Source organism: Cebidichthys violaceus, unplaced genomic scaffold (genome assembly GCF_023349555.1).
Source record: "Cebidichthys violaceus isolate CVI_PGR_0920_01 unplaced genomic scaffold, fCebVio1.0.p SCAF_676, whole genome shotgun sequence".
Lineage (NCBI taxonomy): Eukaryota > Metazoa > Chordata > Actinopteri > Perciformes > Stichaeidae > Cebidichthys > Cebidichthys violaceus.
In genome coordinates, this window is record NW_027176901.1 from 119 (window position 1) to 19084 (window position 18966).

Below are 18966 nucleotides of genomic sequence, written 5' to 3' on the forward strand. Positions count from 1 at the left end.
GCCTGAAGCCTAATAATAACTTCATGAAAATGAAGTTTTGAAAATGTAGTGAGTGACTCACTGCATGTCTGACAATGTTTGTTTGATTAGAGATTAAATCAATAAAGGCAATATTTCAAAAATTTGTTTCAAACAGGAAATTCATTTGTTTTCCAAAAGCAGAAAATCTGTGTTCAGAAGGTTTCCTCTTATCTCCAGTGACCGAGACCACAGAGGAATCTGAGGAATTCACCTCATTATTAACCTCCCCCGCCTGTCTCCCTCTCACTCTCTCTGTCTCACTTTCAATACACTTGTGTTGTTAAAGCATAGGAGCTTAAGAAAGAATTAATACATCTGTTAATAATAATTAAAGTAAATATTGACACCATTGAAGATGATTAACAAATACTGAACATGTCCCTCAGTAATAATATGTATCTGTCTGCTTGTCTTCCATAAACCAGGAGGAGAAGAAGTGTTTCTTCTGCGACTCTTCAACTGCGTACGACGAGCTGAGCAGTCCAACCAGCGGTCATCGCGTCGAGAATGTCGTCACCACGTTTGCTCCCAACAGACTGAAGACCTGGTGGCAGTCTGAGAACGGTGAGAGGTCACAGTCATGTACCAGGGTCGACCTCCATCTGATTCACTGATTACAGATCAGAAGATGGGAACTTTATTAAACATCTGGTCAAAAACAAATAGCCTCTCTTTAGTCCACAAAGTTGACGCACCTCCAGCCTAAAGTTCTCCTGTGTCGCTCCGCTGGTCCAAACATCTTTGAGTTCCATTTTATGCTCAGTCTCAGGTGGGCTGCATTTAGCCGAGCTGCTAATAAATAAACCGTCGCCTATGTTTTCTCCAGATCATCCTGGAAATGCAGTACAGCCTATGAGCTTGTGTAACGTGTGTAAGTTATGTATTGATGGGGAGGATGTGCTTAGATTTGTATAATCAGCTTGATCAATACTATTCTACTATTACTCTGCTTATTATGGTCACATTGGGCCTGCTCAAGGAAATCAGATGGCTGCACCTGGATTTATGTCTGTTTGATGTCTCCTGTGTATATACAGTATATGTATATTGACGTAGAGCTTGTTATTGATCAGTGTACTAATGTTCTGTTGTGTCGGTATACTTATTATAGTATAGATTATTGATTATCTATTTGTGTAACGGTCTGTTGTGCTGTCTGCAGGTGTGGAGAATGTCACTATACATCTGAACCTGGAGGCCGAGTTTCACTTCACACATCTCATTATGACCTTCAAGGTAAGCTCTACACAGATACACACAGCAGGGGATTCTGGGTAATCAAAGATCAGTTTACTGCTCAGTGTTCATACTTTTACCCGTAAAGTTGTTTAATGTCTTCAGTGGCTTTGGAGACATCATAAGGTGTGGAGTTTAAAGGATGTGGTTTTCCTGAACTCTGAACTCAGCATCTCACATCACTGACACACATTAAACACACCAGATTTGGTTTAGTAACAGATCCAACAGTAAACTGGTTACTGGTGCAGCTGAGTGCAGGTCTGACAGTAAGCTGGTTACTGGTTCAACTGAGTGCAGGTCCGACAGTAAACTGGTTACTGTTGTAGCTGAGTGCAGCTCTGACAGTAAGCTGGTTACTGTTGTAGCTGAATGCAGGTCTGACAGTAAACTGGTTACTGTTGTAGCTTAGTGCAGGTCTGACAGTAAGCTGGTTACTGTTGTAGCTGAGTGCAGGTCTGACAGTAGGCTGGTTACTGGTTCAACTGAGTGCAGGTCTGACAGTAAGCTGGTTACTGTTGTAGCTGAGTGCAGGTCTGACAGTAAACTGGTTACTGTTGTAGCTGAGTGCAGGTCTGACAGTAGGCTGGTTACTGGTTCAACTGAGTGCAGGTCTGACAGTAGGCTGGTTACTGTTGTAGCTGAGTGCAGGTCTGACAGTAGGCTGGTTACTGGTTCAACTGAGTGCAGGTCTGACAGTAAGCTGGTTACTGTTGTAGCTGAGTGCAGGTCCGACAGTAGGCTGGTTACTGCTTACCTTGAACGGTAGCTGGATTTCTGCTATGTCAAGAGATCACACCAGAATTACGGGATCACATATCACACAAAATCCATCTTGTCAGACTTTTAGTAATGCATTTGTGTTTGGCAAGCCAGAGCATGGACTAATCATCGTTCAGCAAGGAGATACTGACAGTTCCGGATGTGGCTTAGCTGTATGGGAGAAGACACAGTGAGGCCACTGACTCTGGATGAGGTTAGCGTAGATGCTGCAATTGCTTCAGTTATATGACAACGGTAGAGTATTTCTTCATTCATGTAAAAGATACTTTGGCTCTTCTCCTGACTCGCTTCAGTAGGAGTTTGATTAGCAGGTCGTTCATCCAGTCACCTGCTGCATATTTTTTAGAAAGTGCCTGACCCCTTCCAATGACGGCTTCTCAGATGGTTTTGTGTAACAAACCAACTGGCTAGTTAGGTTACTGCTGCAGCTGACTGCCGGCTGGACAGTGAATCACTCACTGTTGATTCTCAGGTGGATCAGCAGAATCATAACATGGTATTTAGTTCAAGTATGTTTTCTAACCTCGACATTCTTTGTCCTCAGACGTTTCGACCTGCCGCCATGGTGATCGAGCGCTCAGCTGACTTCGGGAAGACATGGCAGATTTATCGTTACTTTGCCTACGACTGTGAGAGCTCCTTCCCATCTGTTTCCCAGGGACCAATGCAGAAGGTCGATGATGTCATCTGTGACTCGCGTTACTCCGACATCGAGCCGTCCACTGAAGGAGAGGTACTGCAGTACTCTGAGGGTGTACTCACTAAGAGCTGGTCTTGGTAACCAGTAACCACAGTGTTACAGAGGAAAAGAAATTATATCATAATACACTTGATGTGACGTCACTGTGATGTCATCTTTTTTTACCGTTTGGTGATTCCAGGTAATTTTCAGAGTTTTGGACCCGGCGTTCAGGATTAATGATCCCTACAGCCCCAGAATCCAGAGTATGTTCCTTTACACCAGAAAATAACTACTATAGGGTCTGTTGGGATTAGTGATTAGGTATTATCTATCACTGACCTGTTATTGATCTTTTGTTCAGACATGTTGAAGATCACCAACCTGCGGGTGAAGTTCACCAGACTGCACACACTCGGAGATAACTTGCTGGACTCTCGTATGGAGATCAAAGAGAAGTATTATTACGCCATCTTCGACATGGTGGTTCGAGGAAACTGCTTCTGCTACGGACACGCCTCAGAGTGTGCCCCGATCCAAGAAGATGGCCAGACCAGTGAGGGCATGGTGAGTCTTGAAGTGGGCAGGGTGATCTCTGAAGGGGGAGTTCTATACAGGGTGGAGGGTGATTCCTATAGGGGGTAGGGTGAGCTCTGAAGGGTGATTCCTATAGGGGGTAGGGTGAGCTCTGATCAGATGTGACTGTGTGTGTCTACAGGTTCATGGTCACTGCATGTGTAACCACCACACTAAAGGTCTGAACTGTGAAAAGTGTCAGAATTTCTACCACGACCTGCCGTGGAGACCAGCAGAGGGACGCAACACCAACGCCTGCAAGAGTGAGTCTGTACTGGTCTATACAGGTTTCTACTGACCTCTGTTTCTTTTCTCTACTGGGAAACAACCAGTACAAACTGAGGCTGCAGCTTTTGATCATTTTTGTAATGGAGTATTCTTGTGATTATGCCATTGATTTATCGAGTACTCAGATAAAAAAAGAGGAGCAATAGTAAATATGCAAAAGAGAAAAAAAACTGGAGCAACTGATTAGTTTCCTTTTTATAAAGATCAGCATGTTTATTGCTTAAATTGCATACAATAATATTATTGGCATTTAAGTGCCAAATTTCATTCTGTCCTGAAGTGTCAGTGTTAACTATCAAAATACTGAATGGTATCCATTTACCTTGTTATAGTCATCTATTGTGATGAGAAGGAAACATATGATGGTGCTTTTATTTAAAGATTTGCTTTGATTAAAAACATTCTTGGTGTGAGTAGTTTTAATTATATATTATAAGCTGCTTAGAGCTAGTGTTAGGAAGTCTCATAATTCATCTCTAATATCTATTTTATATTCATGTGAAAACATCTCCTTCAAACTACTGGATTTATTGAAGTTCATCACCAAAACTACATTTGACCAGATTACATTTGATGGCGAGGCGGTAAACAAAACCTTAATGCAAAGAATTTGCTTCACTGATTTTCACTCATTACATTACATTACATTACATTACAGTCATTTAGCAGACGCTTTTATCCAAAGCGACTTACAATAAGTGCATCAACATTGGCTCATCATGGAGTTACTGGAGCTTCTTGTAGAAACCCGGTCTCTGCTGGTGTCTGGTGAACTGGTACTATGCCAAAAGGTTGGACAGCAGTACTAAACTTATACATGAGGTCCTGTTTGTGTTTCTGAACTGTGTCTGTTCAGGTTCTGTTTCAATCCTTTTTTTATGAATTCATATTCAATCTGATCAATGATCAATCATCATCACCTGCGTCTGAAACAACAGCTGCAACTATCAGATTAGAGATCTGTTTAACTTGACGTCTGTCTACAGCTAACTCTGACTGATATCTCATCTTTTCTTCTTCTGTGGTGTCTGTAGAGTGCAACTGTAACCAGCACTCCTCCTCATGTCACTTTGACGTGGCCGCATTCATGGCTTCAGGAAACATCAGCGGAGGAGTCTGTGACAACTGTCAGCACAACACGGACGGACACAACTGTGAGCGGTGTAAACCGTTTTACTACCAACATCCAGAGAGGGACGTCAGAGACCCCAACATCTGTCAATGTGAGTCCAGACCTTAAGACAGAATACTGACAGCAATGTAAACCGCTTCTAGAGAGAAAGAGAAACTTCCTTTGGTTCATTTGGATGTCAGCAGGATGTCATGATTGACAGTATCAAATGTTTAAAAAGACTGAACAGACTAACCCAGATTCTTCAGCAGCACTTCAAAATATTGAAACGCAGCGTTTGTGTTGGTCTTCATTCCAATGAGATTACTATAAAAAGCCTTTAAAATTAAAATAAAAAAAATCATTACTGTTAATTGAGATGATGTCACCTGACCAGGGTTAGGGTTGCTCCTCAGGGACAATGAAGGTTGATTGATTGCATTCCCTCCTCCTGCAGGACTGAATTAACCGCCACTAATTCATTTCAACAGATCTGATATTAACAGTTCTGTAAGTTGTTTAAATAATCGGTATCGTGACTTTATAAAATAGGAAGTGTTTATTTAAACCGTTTTTTTCCTCCTCACAATGCATTTTGTCCTGCGTGTGTTTCCGTAGCCTGTAACTGTGATGCTCTGGGTTCACTGAACGGAGGAATATGTGACGGAATGACGGACGTTCGAGCCGGTTTGATTGCTGGTCAGTGTCGCTGTAAAGTCAACGTGGAAGGAGAACGATGCGAGCGCTGCAAACAGGCTCACTACCGGATGAGTAACGAGCCTGAAGGCTGCACGGGTACGACACACAACACCTGCACACAAATACACACAACACCCGCACACAAATACACACAACACCTGCACACAAATACACACAACACCCGCACACAAATACACACAACACCCGCACACAAATACACACAACACCCGCACACAAATACACACAACACCTGCAAACAAATACACACAACACCTGCACACAAATACACACAACACCTGCACACAAATACACACAACACCTGCACACAAATACACACAACACCTGCACACAAATACACACAACACCTGCTCACAAATACACACAACACCTGCACACAAATACACACAACACCTGCACAGTAATACACACAACACCTGCACACAAATATACACAACACCTGCACACAAATACACACAACACCTGCTCACAAATACACACAACACCTGCACACAAATACACACAACACCTGCACAGTAATACACACAACACCTGCACACAAATATACACAACACCTGCACACAAATACACACAACACCTGCACACAAATACACACAACACCTGCACACAAATAAACACAACACCTGCACACAAATAAACACAACACCTGCACACAAATACACACAACACCTGCTCACAAATACACACAACACCTGCACAGTCATACACACAACACCTGCACACAAATACACACAACACCTGCACAGTAATATACACAACACCTGCCTGCACACAAATATACACAACACCTGCACACAAATACACACAACACCTGCACACAAATGTACACAACACCTGCACACAAATGTACACAACACCTGCACACAAATGTACACAACACCTGCACACAAATATACACAACACCTGCACACAAATACACACAACACCTGCACACAAATACACACACCTGCACTCACACACAGGTTTGGGTTCCTGGATGACAGGAAGTATGACAGACTTCCAGACTCACAGGAGAGGATAGTATGGTTACAGTCTTGCAGTATGTGTACTATAGTTTTTCTCATCATGTGTACTCTTACTGTGTTCCAGCGTGTACCTGCAGTCCTCTGGGAACTCTTCCTGGTGGAAATCCCTGCAACAGTGAAACAGGAAGTTGTTTCTGTAAACGTCTGGTGACAGGACGAGACTGTGAGCAGTGTGTGGTGAGAACACACATTTACTGTTATAAAACCGTGAGACCACAGTCCTGATCCTGGTCCAGTCTGACCGCTTGACTGATATTTCTTTCCTGTATGAATATTTCAATGTGCATCATTATGCTGATGATACTGTCTTTATTATTTATTTGACTGGTAACACAAACCAACCAGATCTCCAGATTACAGTCTGCTGCAGACTACCTCCATCTTTGATTGATTATAAGTTTGTGCTACTCTCTAAAAAAGACTTATTATTATTATTATTATTATATATAGTTGTGTGTGTGTGTGTGTGTGTGTGTGTGTGTGTGTGTGTGTGTGTGTGTGTGTGTGTGTGTGTGTGTGTGTGTGTGTGTGTGTGTGTGTGTGTTCAGTCTGAACACTGGGGTCTCAGTAACGATATGGACGGCTGCAGACCATGTGACTGTGACTTCGGAGGAGCCGTCAACAACCAGTAAGTTTAGTCCTGGTTAAACACATCCAACACACTCACCGGCCACTTTGTTAGGTACACCTTGCTAGTACCGGGTTGGACCCCTTTTGCCTTCAGAACTGCCTTAATTCTTTGTAGCATAGATTCAACAAGGTGTTGGAAACGTTCCTCACAGATGTTGCTCCATGTTGACACGATAGCATCACGCAGTTGCTGCAGATTTGTCGGCTGCACATCAGTGATGCGAATCTCCCGTTCCACCACATCCCAAAGGTGCTCTATTGGATTGAGATGTGGTGACTGTGGAGGCCATGTGCGTACAGTGGACTCATCGTCATGTTCAAGAATCCAGTTTGAGATGATTTGAGCTTTGTGACATGGTGCATTATCCTGCTGGAGGTATCCATCAGAAGATGGTCCACTGTGGTCATAAAGGGATGGACACGGTCAGCAACAGTACTCAGGGACGCCGTGGAGTTTAAACAATGCTCAGTTGGTACTAAGGGGCCCAAAGTTTGCCAAAAAAATACCCCCTCCACCATTACACCACCACCAGCAGCAGCCTGAACTGTTGATACAAGGCAGCATGGATCCATGCTTTCATGTTGTTTACGCCAAATTCTGACGCGACCATCTGAATGTTGCAGCTGAATTTGAGACTCGTCAGACCAGGCAACGTTTTTCCAATCTTCTATTGTCCAATTTTGGTGAGCCTGTGTGAATTGCAGCCTCAGTTTCCTGTTCTTAGCTGACAGGAGTGGACCCGGTGTGGTCTTCTGCTGCTGTAGCCCGTCTGCTTCAAGGTTCCACATGTTGTGCGTTCAGAGATGTGTTCTGCAGACCTTGGTTGTAACGAGTGGTTGTTTGAGTTACTGTTGCCTTTCTATCATCTCGACTCTGCCCATCCTCCTCTCACCTCTGACATCAACAAGGCATCTTCGTCCACACAACTGCCGCTCACTGGACATCTTCTCTTTTAGGACCGTTCTCTGTGAACACTGGAGATGGTTGTGCGTGAAAATCACATTCATAGAATGACTTGCTTTACGGAATTTATTTTTTAGTTTCCTTATACAACAGAAAATAGTTCAATATTATTTCCATGAGGCTGTTCTCAGTGACCAGGTCATTTAATTATTGTCTAAATAATTATTAATACCACCAAATAGTACACTAAGGTTTATTTGTCCTTGTTGCTTGAAATATGCGTTTGTACCTTTTTAGCTCAAGTTTTTCCTTCAAAGTCAATTTCCAGTGATTTCTTTCATCTCGTGCTTCTTCATCCACATCACAGCTAGCAGCTGTTAGCAGTGTGCTGTGTGGATTTCTACCAATACTGTTAACATGTCTGAGGATGAGCTGCACGCTGGTGTGGTGGTGAGCTCGGTCGCCAGAGGGACCTGGGTTTGGTCCCGGGTTTGGTCCTGGGTAAATGGCATGTAGGTGAATGGTCACATTCATGAAGTGATGAACAGTTTTCTGAGGTCCACTTAGTGGAGCTGATCAGATGTAGTTTAAATCTGGGTCTTTCTATGGTTCTGTAGCAGTTCTGGTGTTCTTACTGCCCATCATCCCGTCCTTACTTTCTTCAGTTTCCTTCCTGTTGTTTACGGTTTCCATTCTGTCTTTTCTTCTTCGTTTGTCGTCCTGCAGGTGTGATCAGGTGAGCGGTCAGTGCGTTTGCAGAGATCATATGTTCGGTCGACGCTGCAATCAGGTGGAGTCTGGATTCTACTTCATCGCTCTGGATCACTACACCTACGAGGCAGAGGACGCCAAGTTTGGACCTGTGAGTCGTCTTTTAACCTCCAGATCAGTCTGCTGCAGACTACCTCCATCTTTTATCCATTATAAAGTTTGTGCCACTCTCCAAATAGACCGTGATTATTATATGTATGTATGTATGTATGTATGTATGTATGTATGTACCACATGTGAGCTTGTCAAATGTTGTTTCATCCATTTTCATGTCTTCATCTTATCTCTGTAGGGGGTCACAGTGGTCCCAAGACCCCACCCCCTGGATCGCAGTCCCACCTGGACCGGTATCGGCCTCGTCAATGTCCCAGAGGGGGCCTTCCTGGAGTTCTCTGTGGACAACATCCCCCACTCCATGGAGTACGACATCCTGATCCGCTATGAGCCTCAGGTAGGAGACTGTGAGGTGTAGCCTCGCCCACCACCAGAACATAAAGCATGCTGACTGGATGCTGACATCACTCTCAGATAGAGAGACATTGTGAAGTTAATAACGCACACATTAAATAGTAAATGGACTGTACTTGTATCTCTTTTCTAGCTTTCTGATCACCCAAAGCGCTTTAACGCTACATGTCATCATTCACCCATTCACATACTGATGGGAGGAGCTACCATGCAAGGATGCAATAGATGGTCCATACTGTGGACTAGAACCTGGATCAATCCCCTCAGATCAGATCAAGTCCAGAAGTCGACACACAGAAGTTAGTTAGTTAGTTAGTTAGTTAGTTAGTTAGTTAGTTAGGGGGTGACTGTGGAGAGCAGGGCCGCCTTACAATCAGAGGGTCAGCGGTTCGATCCCCGGCTCCTGCTCTGCCAGTCTCATGTCAATGTGTCCTTGAGCAAGGACTCTTCACCCCAAAAATTGCTCCCGTAGCTGCGTCTACGGTGTGTAGATAGATACTGAATTGTAAGTCGCTTTGGATAAAAGTGTCTGCTAAATGACTGTAATGTAAATAGATAGATATTGTGTGTTTGCAATAAAGCAAAGCACACCGGACAGAAAAAAGGGGGTCATACTCCTAATTATAGTGATAGTTGTGATAATATACTGTCATAATACTCATAATCATAGTGAAGAAGCGATGGAAAAAAAGACAAAGTTTAAACCTGAGACGTGTTTGTTGGCCCTGAAGCTACCTGACCAATGGGAGGAGGTTCTGATGACGGTGATGAGACCTGGACCAATCAGAGCAGACAGTCGCTGTGTCAACACGGTGCCAGATGACGACCACCAGATGATATCACTCCACCCCGGCTCACGGTAACATTTTTAATAAATGTATCGATAAACGTTGGTCAGAACAAACCTGTAGGGAACTAGAACCAGACTCCACTTCTCCTGGAGTTGTTTGAGAGGAGACTGTCTTTGATTGTTTTTATTCCACAAGCATGCCACAAAGAACATGTTCAAATGTCAAATTCATTTTCTCTTTGAGTGAAAAGAGAATTTCACGAACACAAAATGTTTTAAAGGAAGAAGAAGACCAACCTGAGCTTTTCTTCTTCTTCTTCTTCTTCTTCTTCTTCTTCTTCTTCTTCAGTCATGAATTGATGGTTTCACTGTTTCCTGTCTGTCCCCTCAGGTATGTGGCTCTTCCCAGACCAGTTTGTTTCGAGTCTGGTCTGAACTACACAGTCCGCCTCAGTCTGCCTCTGTACTCGGCCCTCAGTGACGTCCAGTCTCCATATACGCTCATTGACTCGGTGAGGATACTTCAATGTGATCTTCAAACACTGACAACGCATTCATGTTATTAATGATGTTAGCAATGATGCTTTTAAAAGATGATCAATAAAAGAGCTGGAACCAGACGATGATTCCATTTGAAACAACTAAAACAAATTAAATGTGTTTTCTTCCTATCAGAATCAGCTTTATTGCAGCTTAGAAAGTGATGAGTTACTTCACAGTATCTTCTGTTTAATACTCTTTATAAACATATGTATCTGATGACATTCAGAACCTCAACTTCAGTAGAAGTTCTTCAGTCAGGAGGATTGATATGTAAACGTACTCTGACCAGGGATCAAACCTGGACATGAAGAAACCTGAGCTTTCAGTCAGTCTCATGGCTTTCTTCATCCTCAGATCGTGTTGATGCCTCACTGTAAGAACCTGGAGATCTTCTCGGCCTCAGAAGGAGGAGACTCCAGTGGGAACAGCGGTTGGGAAACTTTTCAGCGTTACCGTTGTCTGGAGAACAGCCAGAGTGTGATCAAGTCTCAGATGACCGACATCTGCAGGAACTTCATCTTCAGCATCTCAGCCATGTTGCACCAGGGAGCGAAAGGTACGAGTCCACCTTCAGAATCACACACTGTTCATTGAGTATGTTACACTTACGAGGAAGTTGGCTCGGTGATTTGGTGCATAACAGTAAAACACAGTGCAAAAGTATGACTTAAATAAAATATAATACAAATATGAAAATTTACAATAAAATATGGTGACAAACAAATAAGAGAATTTAAAAACAAGTTTATGATTAAACTCCACCTTAATAATCTCACTGTGATCAGAAGATTAATAAACAACATTATCAATATGACTCATCTCCACAGCCAGCAGTTACAGAACAGCATGATTCATCCAGAGTCTTATTGTTGGTGTCACCTAATGAATGGAAGTCCAATATTCTCTCTGTATACTCTGTACACTACCTGTAGTACACTACCTAACCCTACCTACAAGTAATGTAATGTACCTGAGCGGGTAGAATACAGAGTACCTGAACAGGTAGTGAGCAGAATACCTGAACATGTAGTGAGCAGAATACCTGAACAGGTAGTGAACAAAGTACCTGAACAGGTAGAGAACAGAGTACCTGAGCGGGTAGTGAGCAGAATACCTGAACAGGTAGTGAGCAGAATACCTGAACAGGTAGTGAGCAGAATACCTGAACAGGTAGTGAGCAGAGTACCTGAACGGGTAGAGAACAGAGTACCTGAACAGGTAGTGAGCAGAGTACCTGAGCGGGTAGTGAACAAAGTACCTGAACAGGTAGTGAACAAAGTACCTGAGCGGGTAGAGAACAGAGTACCTGAGCAGGTATAAAACAGAGTACCTGAGCAGGTAGAGAACAGAGTACCTGAGCGGGTAGTGAACAGAGTACCTGAGCGGGTAGTGAACAGAGTACCTGAGCGGGTTCCGACTTGAGGATTGTTAATGATTAATGTTAATGAAAATGAAGCATACTGTAGCCCAATGCTTGTACAAACAAACAGAAAATAGGACCTTCTTGTCGGAGGTTACTAACTGTATGTTGACTTAATGTTAACAGATGTGTTTTCTTGTATGAAATGCGATCGTGACGGGTTGATGTACATGTGTTTACTCGGTACACGTACTGAATCTTTTAGTGGTACAGAGTGCCGGACTGTACTGGCCTAAATTCATCTCTGGAAATAACTGAAACCAGCTAACGCACTCTGAAAACTAGCTTCTACTAAAATGAAAATGTTAATCTATTATAACCTTGCTGCTGACAGGCGACGCTCTAACTTAGTCAATCTCACTCTCGCTTTGACAGCAGTATCATTACTCCAAATTCTACAGTTAGAAATCTGCGCGTCACTGTTGACTCTTGTAGCACACATCAAACACATGACTCAAGCAGCTTTCTTCGCCAGAGTTCGCCCATTTCAAACAGTCAGATGTAGAAATTCTCATTCATGCATTCATCTGATCTGGACTAGTCTACTGTGACATCCACTTCTCAGGTCTTCTACTCTGCAGCTTAACTAGTCCAACATGCAGCCACTAGAATTTTCTGTGAATTTACACTTCAGCTTAATTACTTCTTCTTTCTTTCCTGTTGTCATTGGTGATCGCTAATGTTTCCGTCATGTTAATCCACGACTTCCTGAACAAGACTCGACTAGTTTCTTCTTCACGTTCTTCAAATTTCTTTAGACCTTCTGGTTCATAAATCTGTCATTGTCACTCTCTAAGACAGGAGCTGTAGAGTATGCATTGTTTTCTTGTACTGTTGAAGCTTGTCGGTTGTCTAACATGTCTCTCGTGTTGGACTCCATTTCCCAGAATGCCATTGTGATCCTCAGGGCTCCCTCAGCACCGTGTGTGATCCCAGCGGGGGTCAGTGTCAGTGTCGCCCCAACGTGGTCGGCAGGAACTGTGACCGATGTGCTCAGAGTACGTTCCAGTTCGGACCCAACGGCTGCAGAGGTCAGAGCCCTGAACACATGACTTATAATCAAAACATTCTGATTATAATCATCAAAATATACTTGTTTATGACTTGTGAATATATACTGTAAATGTGCTTTTAGTGACTTCCAGAGAAATGTTGTGGGTGAAAAAGATACTCCAGATTGTTATCATTATGTGACTGTAGATCCAGATGTTTCAGTGTCTTTGATTTGTCTGAGGACCAAGCTTTTAATAATAATGATATGACATTGTGCTTGGTCTCCTGATGATACCTCTATATTGTCTGTTTCCTACAGTGATGAACATAAAGTATATACAGGCTGGTTTTTGTTTTTGTTTTTGCAGCATGTGCCTGTGACCCTCAGGGTTCACAGAGTTCATTCTGCAATCAGCTGACTGGTCAGTGTGTCTGTGTTCTGGGAGCGTACGGTCGGCAGTGTGATCGCTGTCTGCCGGGTCACTGGGGCTTCCCCACCTGCCGACGTTGCTCCTGCAACGGACACACCGACGACTGCGACCCCGACACCGGACGCTGCACCAACTGCCGGGACCACAGCACTGGACACACCTGTGACAGGTGAGTTACACCTGTGATGACATTTGGCTTGACTTTTTTACGAGTTGAGCACCTCGGTGTGACGGGCAGGAAATCCTCCGATGACAGAGGAGCGTAGGTTTTCACCAGGCATGAAGGTAGGAAGCAATGGTTCCTTTTGTTGTCCTGTAGACCAGAACCAATGTTTTGAGCTGGGTTTGAGGTCCAGCAGAGAGCCAATTTAGTGAACACAGACGGGTAGTGTTGGAAAACTTGAAGAGTGAGATTCTGGAATTGTCTGGGGACAAGCTGCAGAGGTCTGGGACTAGCTGTCTGAGACTAATTGCAGAGGCCTGAGTATAAGTTGAAGGGGTCTGGGGACTAATTGTGGTGTTCTTAGTAGTAGTTGCAACTAGTTGAAGAGGTCTGAGTACTAGTTGCAGAGGACTGGGGACTTGTCGCAGAGGTCTGAGGACTAGGACTAGTTGCAGATGATTGAGGACTAGTTGCAGAGGGTTGGGGACTAGTTGCAGAGGATTGGGGACTAGTTGCAGAGGGTTTGGGACTAGTTGCAGAGGATTGGGGACTAGTTGCAGAGGATTGGGGACTAGTTGCAGAGGATTGGGGACTAGTTGCAGAGCAGTCTTAGTAATGAGGTCTGATGATGAATCAATAACTTTCCCTCATCACTTACTCTCTTTTACTTCAGGTGTCTGGATGGTTACTATGGGGACCCAGTGTTGGGGTCAGGTGATCACTGTCGTCCCTGCATGTGTCCCAATGGACCCGGCAGCCTGCGGCAGTTTGCAGGAAGTTGTTACCGTGGTGACGACTCCCAGCAGGCCGTCTGCGTCTGCAACACTGGATACAGAGGTACAATCTAAACTTTATTAACACTGAGTTCTACACAAAGGTACAATCTAAACTTTATTAACTCTGAGTTCTACACAGAGGTACAATCTAAACTTTATTAACACTGAGTTCTACACAAAGGTACAATCTAAACTTTATTAACATTGAGTTCTACACAAAGGTACAATCTAAACTTTATTAACACTGAGTTCTACACAAAGGTACAATCTAAACTTTATTAACATTGAGTTCTACACAGAGGTACAATCTAAACTTTATTAACATTGAGTTTAGATTTTTATTAACGTGGTGAAAACTGTACAGAGATAAAAATCTTTAACACAGCTGGTCACAACTTTATTAACTCTGAGACAAACTTTGTTAACTCTGAGATGGATACAGAAGTAAAACACAGAAGTTGAAGTCGGTACAAGTGATAAAGAGATGCATTTAAAACATACCAATGCTTTTTGTTCAACCCTTTCATCACTTTGATTTCCTTATGAAGAAATCTTTTTGTGTTAAAGCAGAAACAGAATAAAGAAACTGCAGATGTGACAATGAATCAGAATAGTTACAGTTTGTTCTGGTTCTGTTTAGTTTTCATGAGTCAAACAGCTGCTTTGTGGAGACAAACGGTCTTCATTTAAGAGGAGTGATCCAGTGTGATGTAAACAGACTGAGAGCAGGAATGTGATGCGTCTCTGTAATTACAGCAGGAAATGAGACACAAACTTTCTCCCATCGTTTCCACAACAGTCTGGAAATATTTCACTGTTTATTACTATACTTAAAGTTATGGAACTGCAGCTCGATAACACAAGTTTCTGATTGGCTGTCAGGGTTCAATGTTTCTAGACTTAAGATAAAGCTTCAGTGATGAAATAGAATAATAATATTAGAATAGACTTAGACCACAGGTTTAAACATTGTAAACAGGTTCATTTAACTCTTGTGTGTGTGTGTGTGTGTGTGAGAGGTTTGAGGAACTAAAAGCAATGAAGAAATGTAATATTTAGTTTCAAACTTAAAGTATCATTTGTATATCAAAAGATAAAAGCAGCTGAAATGTAGTCTTTGCTGTCAGTCAGAGTTAAATGAAGTGTAAACGCTGAAAGCAGCTGAACTGTAACAGTCGAAGTAATAAAAGTGAATTGATTGAACATGAAACAATTCACTGTCAGCAGATGGAAATAGAAATTAAAAGTGAACGATGTCTGTAAACCCGCCTCCTTCTCTCTGCAGGTTCTCGCTGTGACGAATGCTCACCTGGTTACCATGGAAACCCTGGGGATGTGGGGGGGCAGTGTCAGCCCTGTCAGTGCAACAGCAACATCGACATGTTGGACCCGGAATCCTGTGATGCCCGAACCGGCGAGTGTCTGCGTTGCCTTTACCACAGCGAGGGCAACGCCTGCCAGAGCTGCAAGCACGGCTACTACGGCAACGCCCTGCTGCAGGACTGTAGGAGTGAGTTCACCGGGTTTACTCCTTGAAATGCTCTTGATTGATCCAAATGTGGATCAAGTCTTAATGAAGTCTGGTCCTGAATCCAGATTGAACTCTTCTGGTCCACAGAGTGTGTTTGTAACCAGCTGGGCAGCGACTCCTCCAGCTGTCCGTCACCCGGCGATTGTCACTGCGACCTCATCAGTGGTCAGTGTCGCTGCCTCCCCGACGTCATCGGGCAACACTGCGACCGCTGTGCGCCCGACACGTGGAACATGGCGAGCGGCCGCGGCTGTCAGGCCTGCGCCTGCGACTCCAAACACTCGTACGGGACGTCCTGCAACGAGGTGAGGAGGTTACGATGTGAACGTTTAGTCTTGGTTCGTCCAGCAGCTCGTGGTCACACTTTGTTTGGTCCACAGATCAGCGGTCAGTGTTCCTGTCAGCCCGGCTTCGGGGGAAGAACATGCAGCGAGTGTAAAGAGCTGTTCTGGGGAGACCCAGAGGTCCAGTGTCACGGTATGTTCACCACATTCTGTTATTAATAGTAGGTCCAGTGTCACGGTACGTTCACCACATTCTGTTATTAATAGTAGGTCCAGTGTCACGGTATGTTCACCACATTCTGTTATTAATAGTAGGTCCAGTGTCACGGTACGTTCACCACATTCTGTTATTAATAGTAGGTCCAGTGTCACGGTATGTTCACCACATTCTGTTATTAATAGTAGGTCCAGTGTCACGGTATGTTCACCACATTCTGTTATCTATAGTAAGTCCAGTGTCACGGTACGTTCTCCACGTTCTGTTATCTATATTATTCATTTTATTGTGAATGTGAAGGACAAAAGTTTAAATTTGACGAACACAGTCGTTCAGCCGCTGCCTCAATGCATCGTGGGAACATTCCTGACCCAAGCATCCTCTGCTGCGGTCTGCTGTGACTTATATTAAGTCCAGATGTTCCCTGAGGCCCGACGGTTCCGTCGCCATGGAGACAAGACCAGAGATCTGTCTTATCCTCCAAATATTCCTGAAATCCACAAAGAGGCTTTGTTAGTGTGAAGCAGAGCTGAAGGTCAGAAACTGGACCTTCTGAGGGGGGGGGGGGGGGTACACGTCTAACACCACAAACTGTCTCTCTGAACATGAAACAAACCATCAACAAACAGACAGTTACATCTCAGTTTGAATCAGTTTTGTTGTTTCTGCAGCTTGAAGGAGTTTCAACTGTGTTAAATGCAAACCAGATGTCACACACACACACACACACACACACACACACACACACACACACACACACACACACACACACACACCCTCACAGGAAGTTGGACAGTTTGTGTGTCTGTGTTTAATTAAACCACCATATATGTGTCTCTTTATGAAACAGACTTCTGAAGACACACTAAACTTTTTTTGAACCTGGTTTGAGTCTGACTTTAGACCACCATTCCTCATTTCCTGTCCTCAGTCTAGTAAACTGTGAGCATACCTTCAGTTCAGACTCTGTCTCCCTTCAGTCTCAGTTCTCGTTGATAGTGAGTCTGTATGTGAGTCCTCATGGTTAGATTTGGTTACCGTGGACGGGTTTGGGTACCTAGTGACTCTCTGACTAGTGACTTCAATTATTATCTGTAAATGTTGTTCACAGCTGGTTAAACCACAGAAAACCATGATACACTGTGATGTACTCCAGGACTCTGTGACATCACTGGTGGGTGTGGTTTCAGGTGTGAATTTCTAACCCTGAATGTGTTTCTGTCTCAGCGTGTGACTGTGATCCTCGCGGTATCTCGGAGCAGCAGTGTAATAAAGGCAGTGGTCACTGCGTCTGTGTGGACGGAGTTTCCGGCCCGCGCTGCGACGTCTGCAGCCGCGGCTTCTCTGGAACCTTCCCCGACTGCCACCGCTGCCACCAGTGCTTCGCCGACTGGGACAACGTCATCGGTCAGTTGACCAATCAGACGCACCGCCTCGTCAACAAGGTCAACGCCGTGAAAGCCAGCGGAGTCAGCGGACCATACAAGAAGTCCATCGACAGCATGGAGAGGAGTGTCGCCGACATCTGGGTCATCCTGAACCAGAACCCAGCCTCTCAACCACTGACCGAGACCCAGGAGCTGCTTCAACAGGCCAGGTGAGATTATATTTAATCTGGATAGTAGACATACAGAAACTGGCCAGGTAAAATTATATTTAATCTGGAGTTAAATCGTGCTGCAATAGGCCAGGTGGGTTTTTTATTTATTAGTCGCTGCCACAATGCTGCCGCTGGAATTCTGTTAGTCCCCTGAGCGGTAAGGAGAGGATTGACAAGAAACAGAAGATGTCAGAGGAGAATAGATACAAACACAAAAGGGTGTTTAAATGACAGCCAGGGAGCGAGTAGATCTTCTGCTGGAGTCCTTTGTGGATTCGGACATGTTCGTGGATCATCGCTGCTCTGTCTTCGGCATGGTGCAGGAGAGCGTCGTGACAGGCCGGTTTATGTTTTTAGTCAGGACTTCACAGTGTTCGGTGTCAGTCTGTCTGGAGCTCATGCACAGACGATTTGTAAGATTGTGGACCAGGCCATGACAGTTGGAGCCTCGGTCATCGCGTTGAACGACTCTGGAGGAGCTCGGATCCAGGAGGGAGTGGAGTCTCAGGAATATATCTGCATATCCAGCCAGAGGAATGAGATGGCTTCAGGAGTCGTACCTCACATCTCCCTCATCATGGGTCCCTGTGCAGAAGGAGCCGTCTACTCCTTTTACCTTCATGGTTAGGAACACATCATGCCTGTTCATCACAGGAGCTGATGTTGTGAAGTCTGTCACCAAAGAAGACGTGACTCAAGAGGAGTTTGGTGTAGCCAAAACACCCCCCACTGTGTCTGGAGTGGCTCGCCTTGCTTTTGAGGATGATATTGAATTATTGCTTAACATGTGTGAGTTCTTCAACTTCCTGCCGCTAAGGAGTGCCACAACTGCAGCGATCGTCTGGTACACTCATTGGACACGATCGTGCCGCTTGGGACAACTAAAGCCGAGGACATGTTGGACATCGTTCAAGCAATAGTGGATGAGAGCGACTTCTTTTGAAATCATGCCCAACTACGCCAGAAACATTGTGGTGGGCTTTGCCCGCATGAACGGATGCACTGTAGG

The 18966-nt window shown here is 44.1% G+C and overlaps 1 protein-coding gene across 1 annotated transcript; it reads left to right on the top strand.

The window, feature by feature from the left end:
* Window positions 1-446: 446 nt before the first annotated feature.
* LOC137890674 (laminin subunit beta-1-like) lies at window positions 447-18958 on the top strand (the record flags this gene model as incomplete). Its single annotated transcript, XM_068734836.1, is given in 28 exon segments — window positions 447-585; window positions 1184-1257; window positions 2585-2773; window positions 2922-2985; window positions 3084-3286; window positions 3438-3558; window positions 4618-4806; window positions 5313-5489; window positions 6501-6613; window positions 6985-7064; window positions 8697-8832; window positions 9034-9192; window positions 9941-10068; window positions 10391-10511; window positions 10897-11098; window positions 12850-12993; window positions 13324-13555; window positions 14223-14386; window positions 15611-15835; window positions 15944-16161; window positions 16237-16333; window positions 17585-17954; window positions 18104-18182; window positions 18185-18299; window positions 18302-18566; window positions 18568-18770; window positions 18773-18894; window positions 18896-18958. Coding segments are annotated over 28 exon segments (4392 nt in total), but the record flags the coding sequence as incomplete, so codon positions are not given.
* Between the last annotated feature and the right edge of the window lie 8 nt (window positions 18959-18966).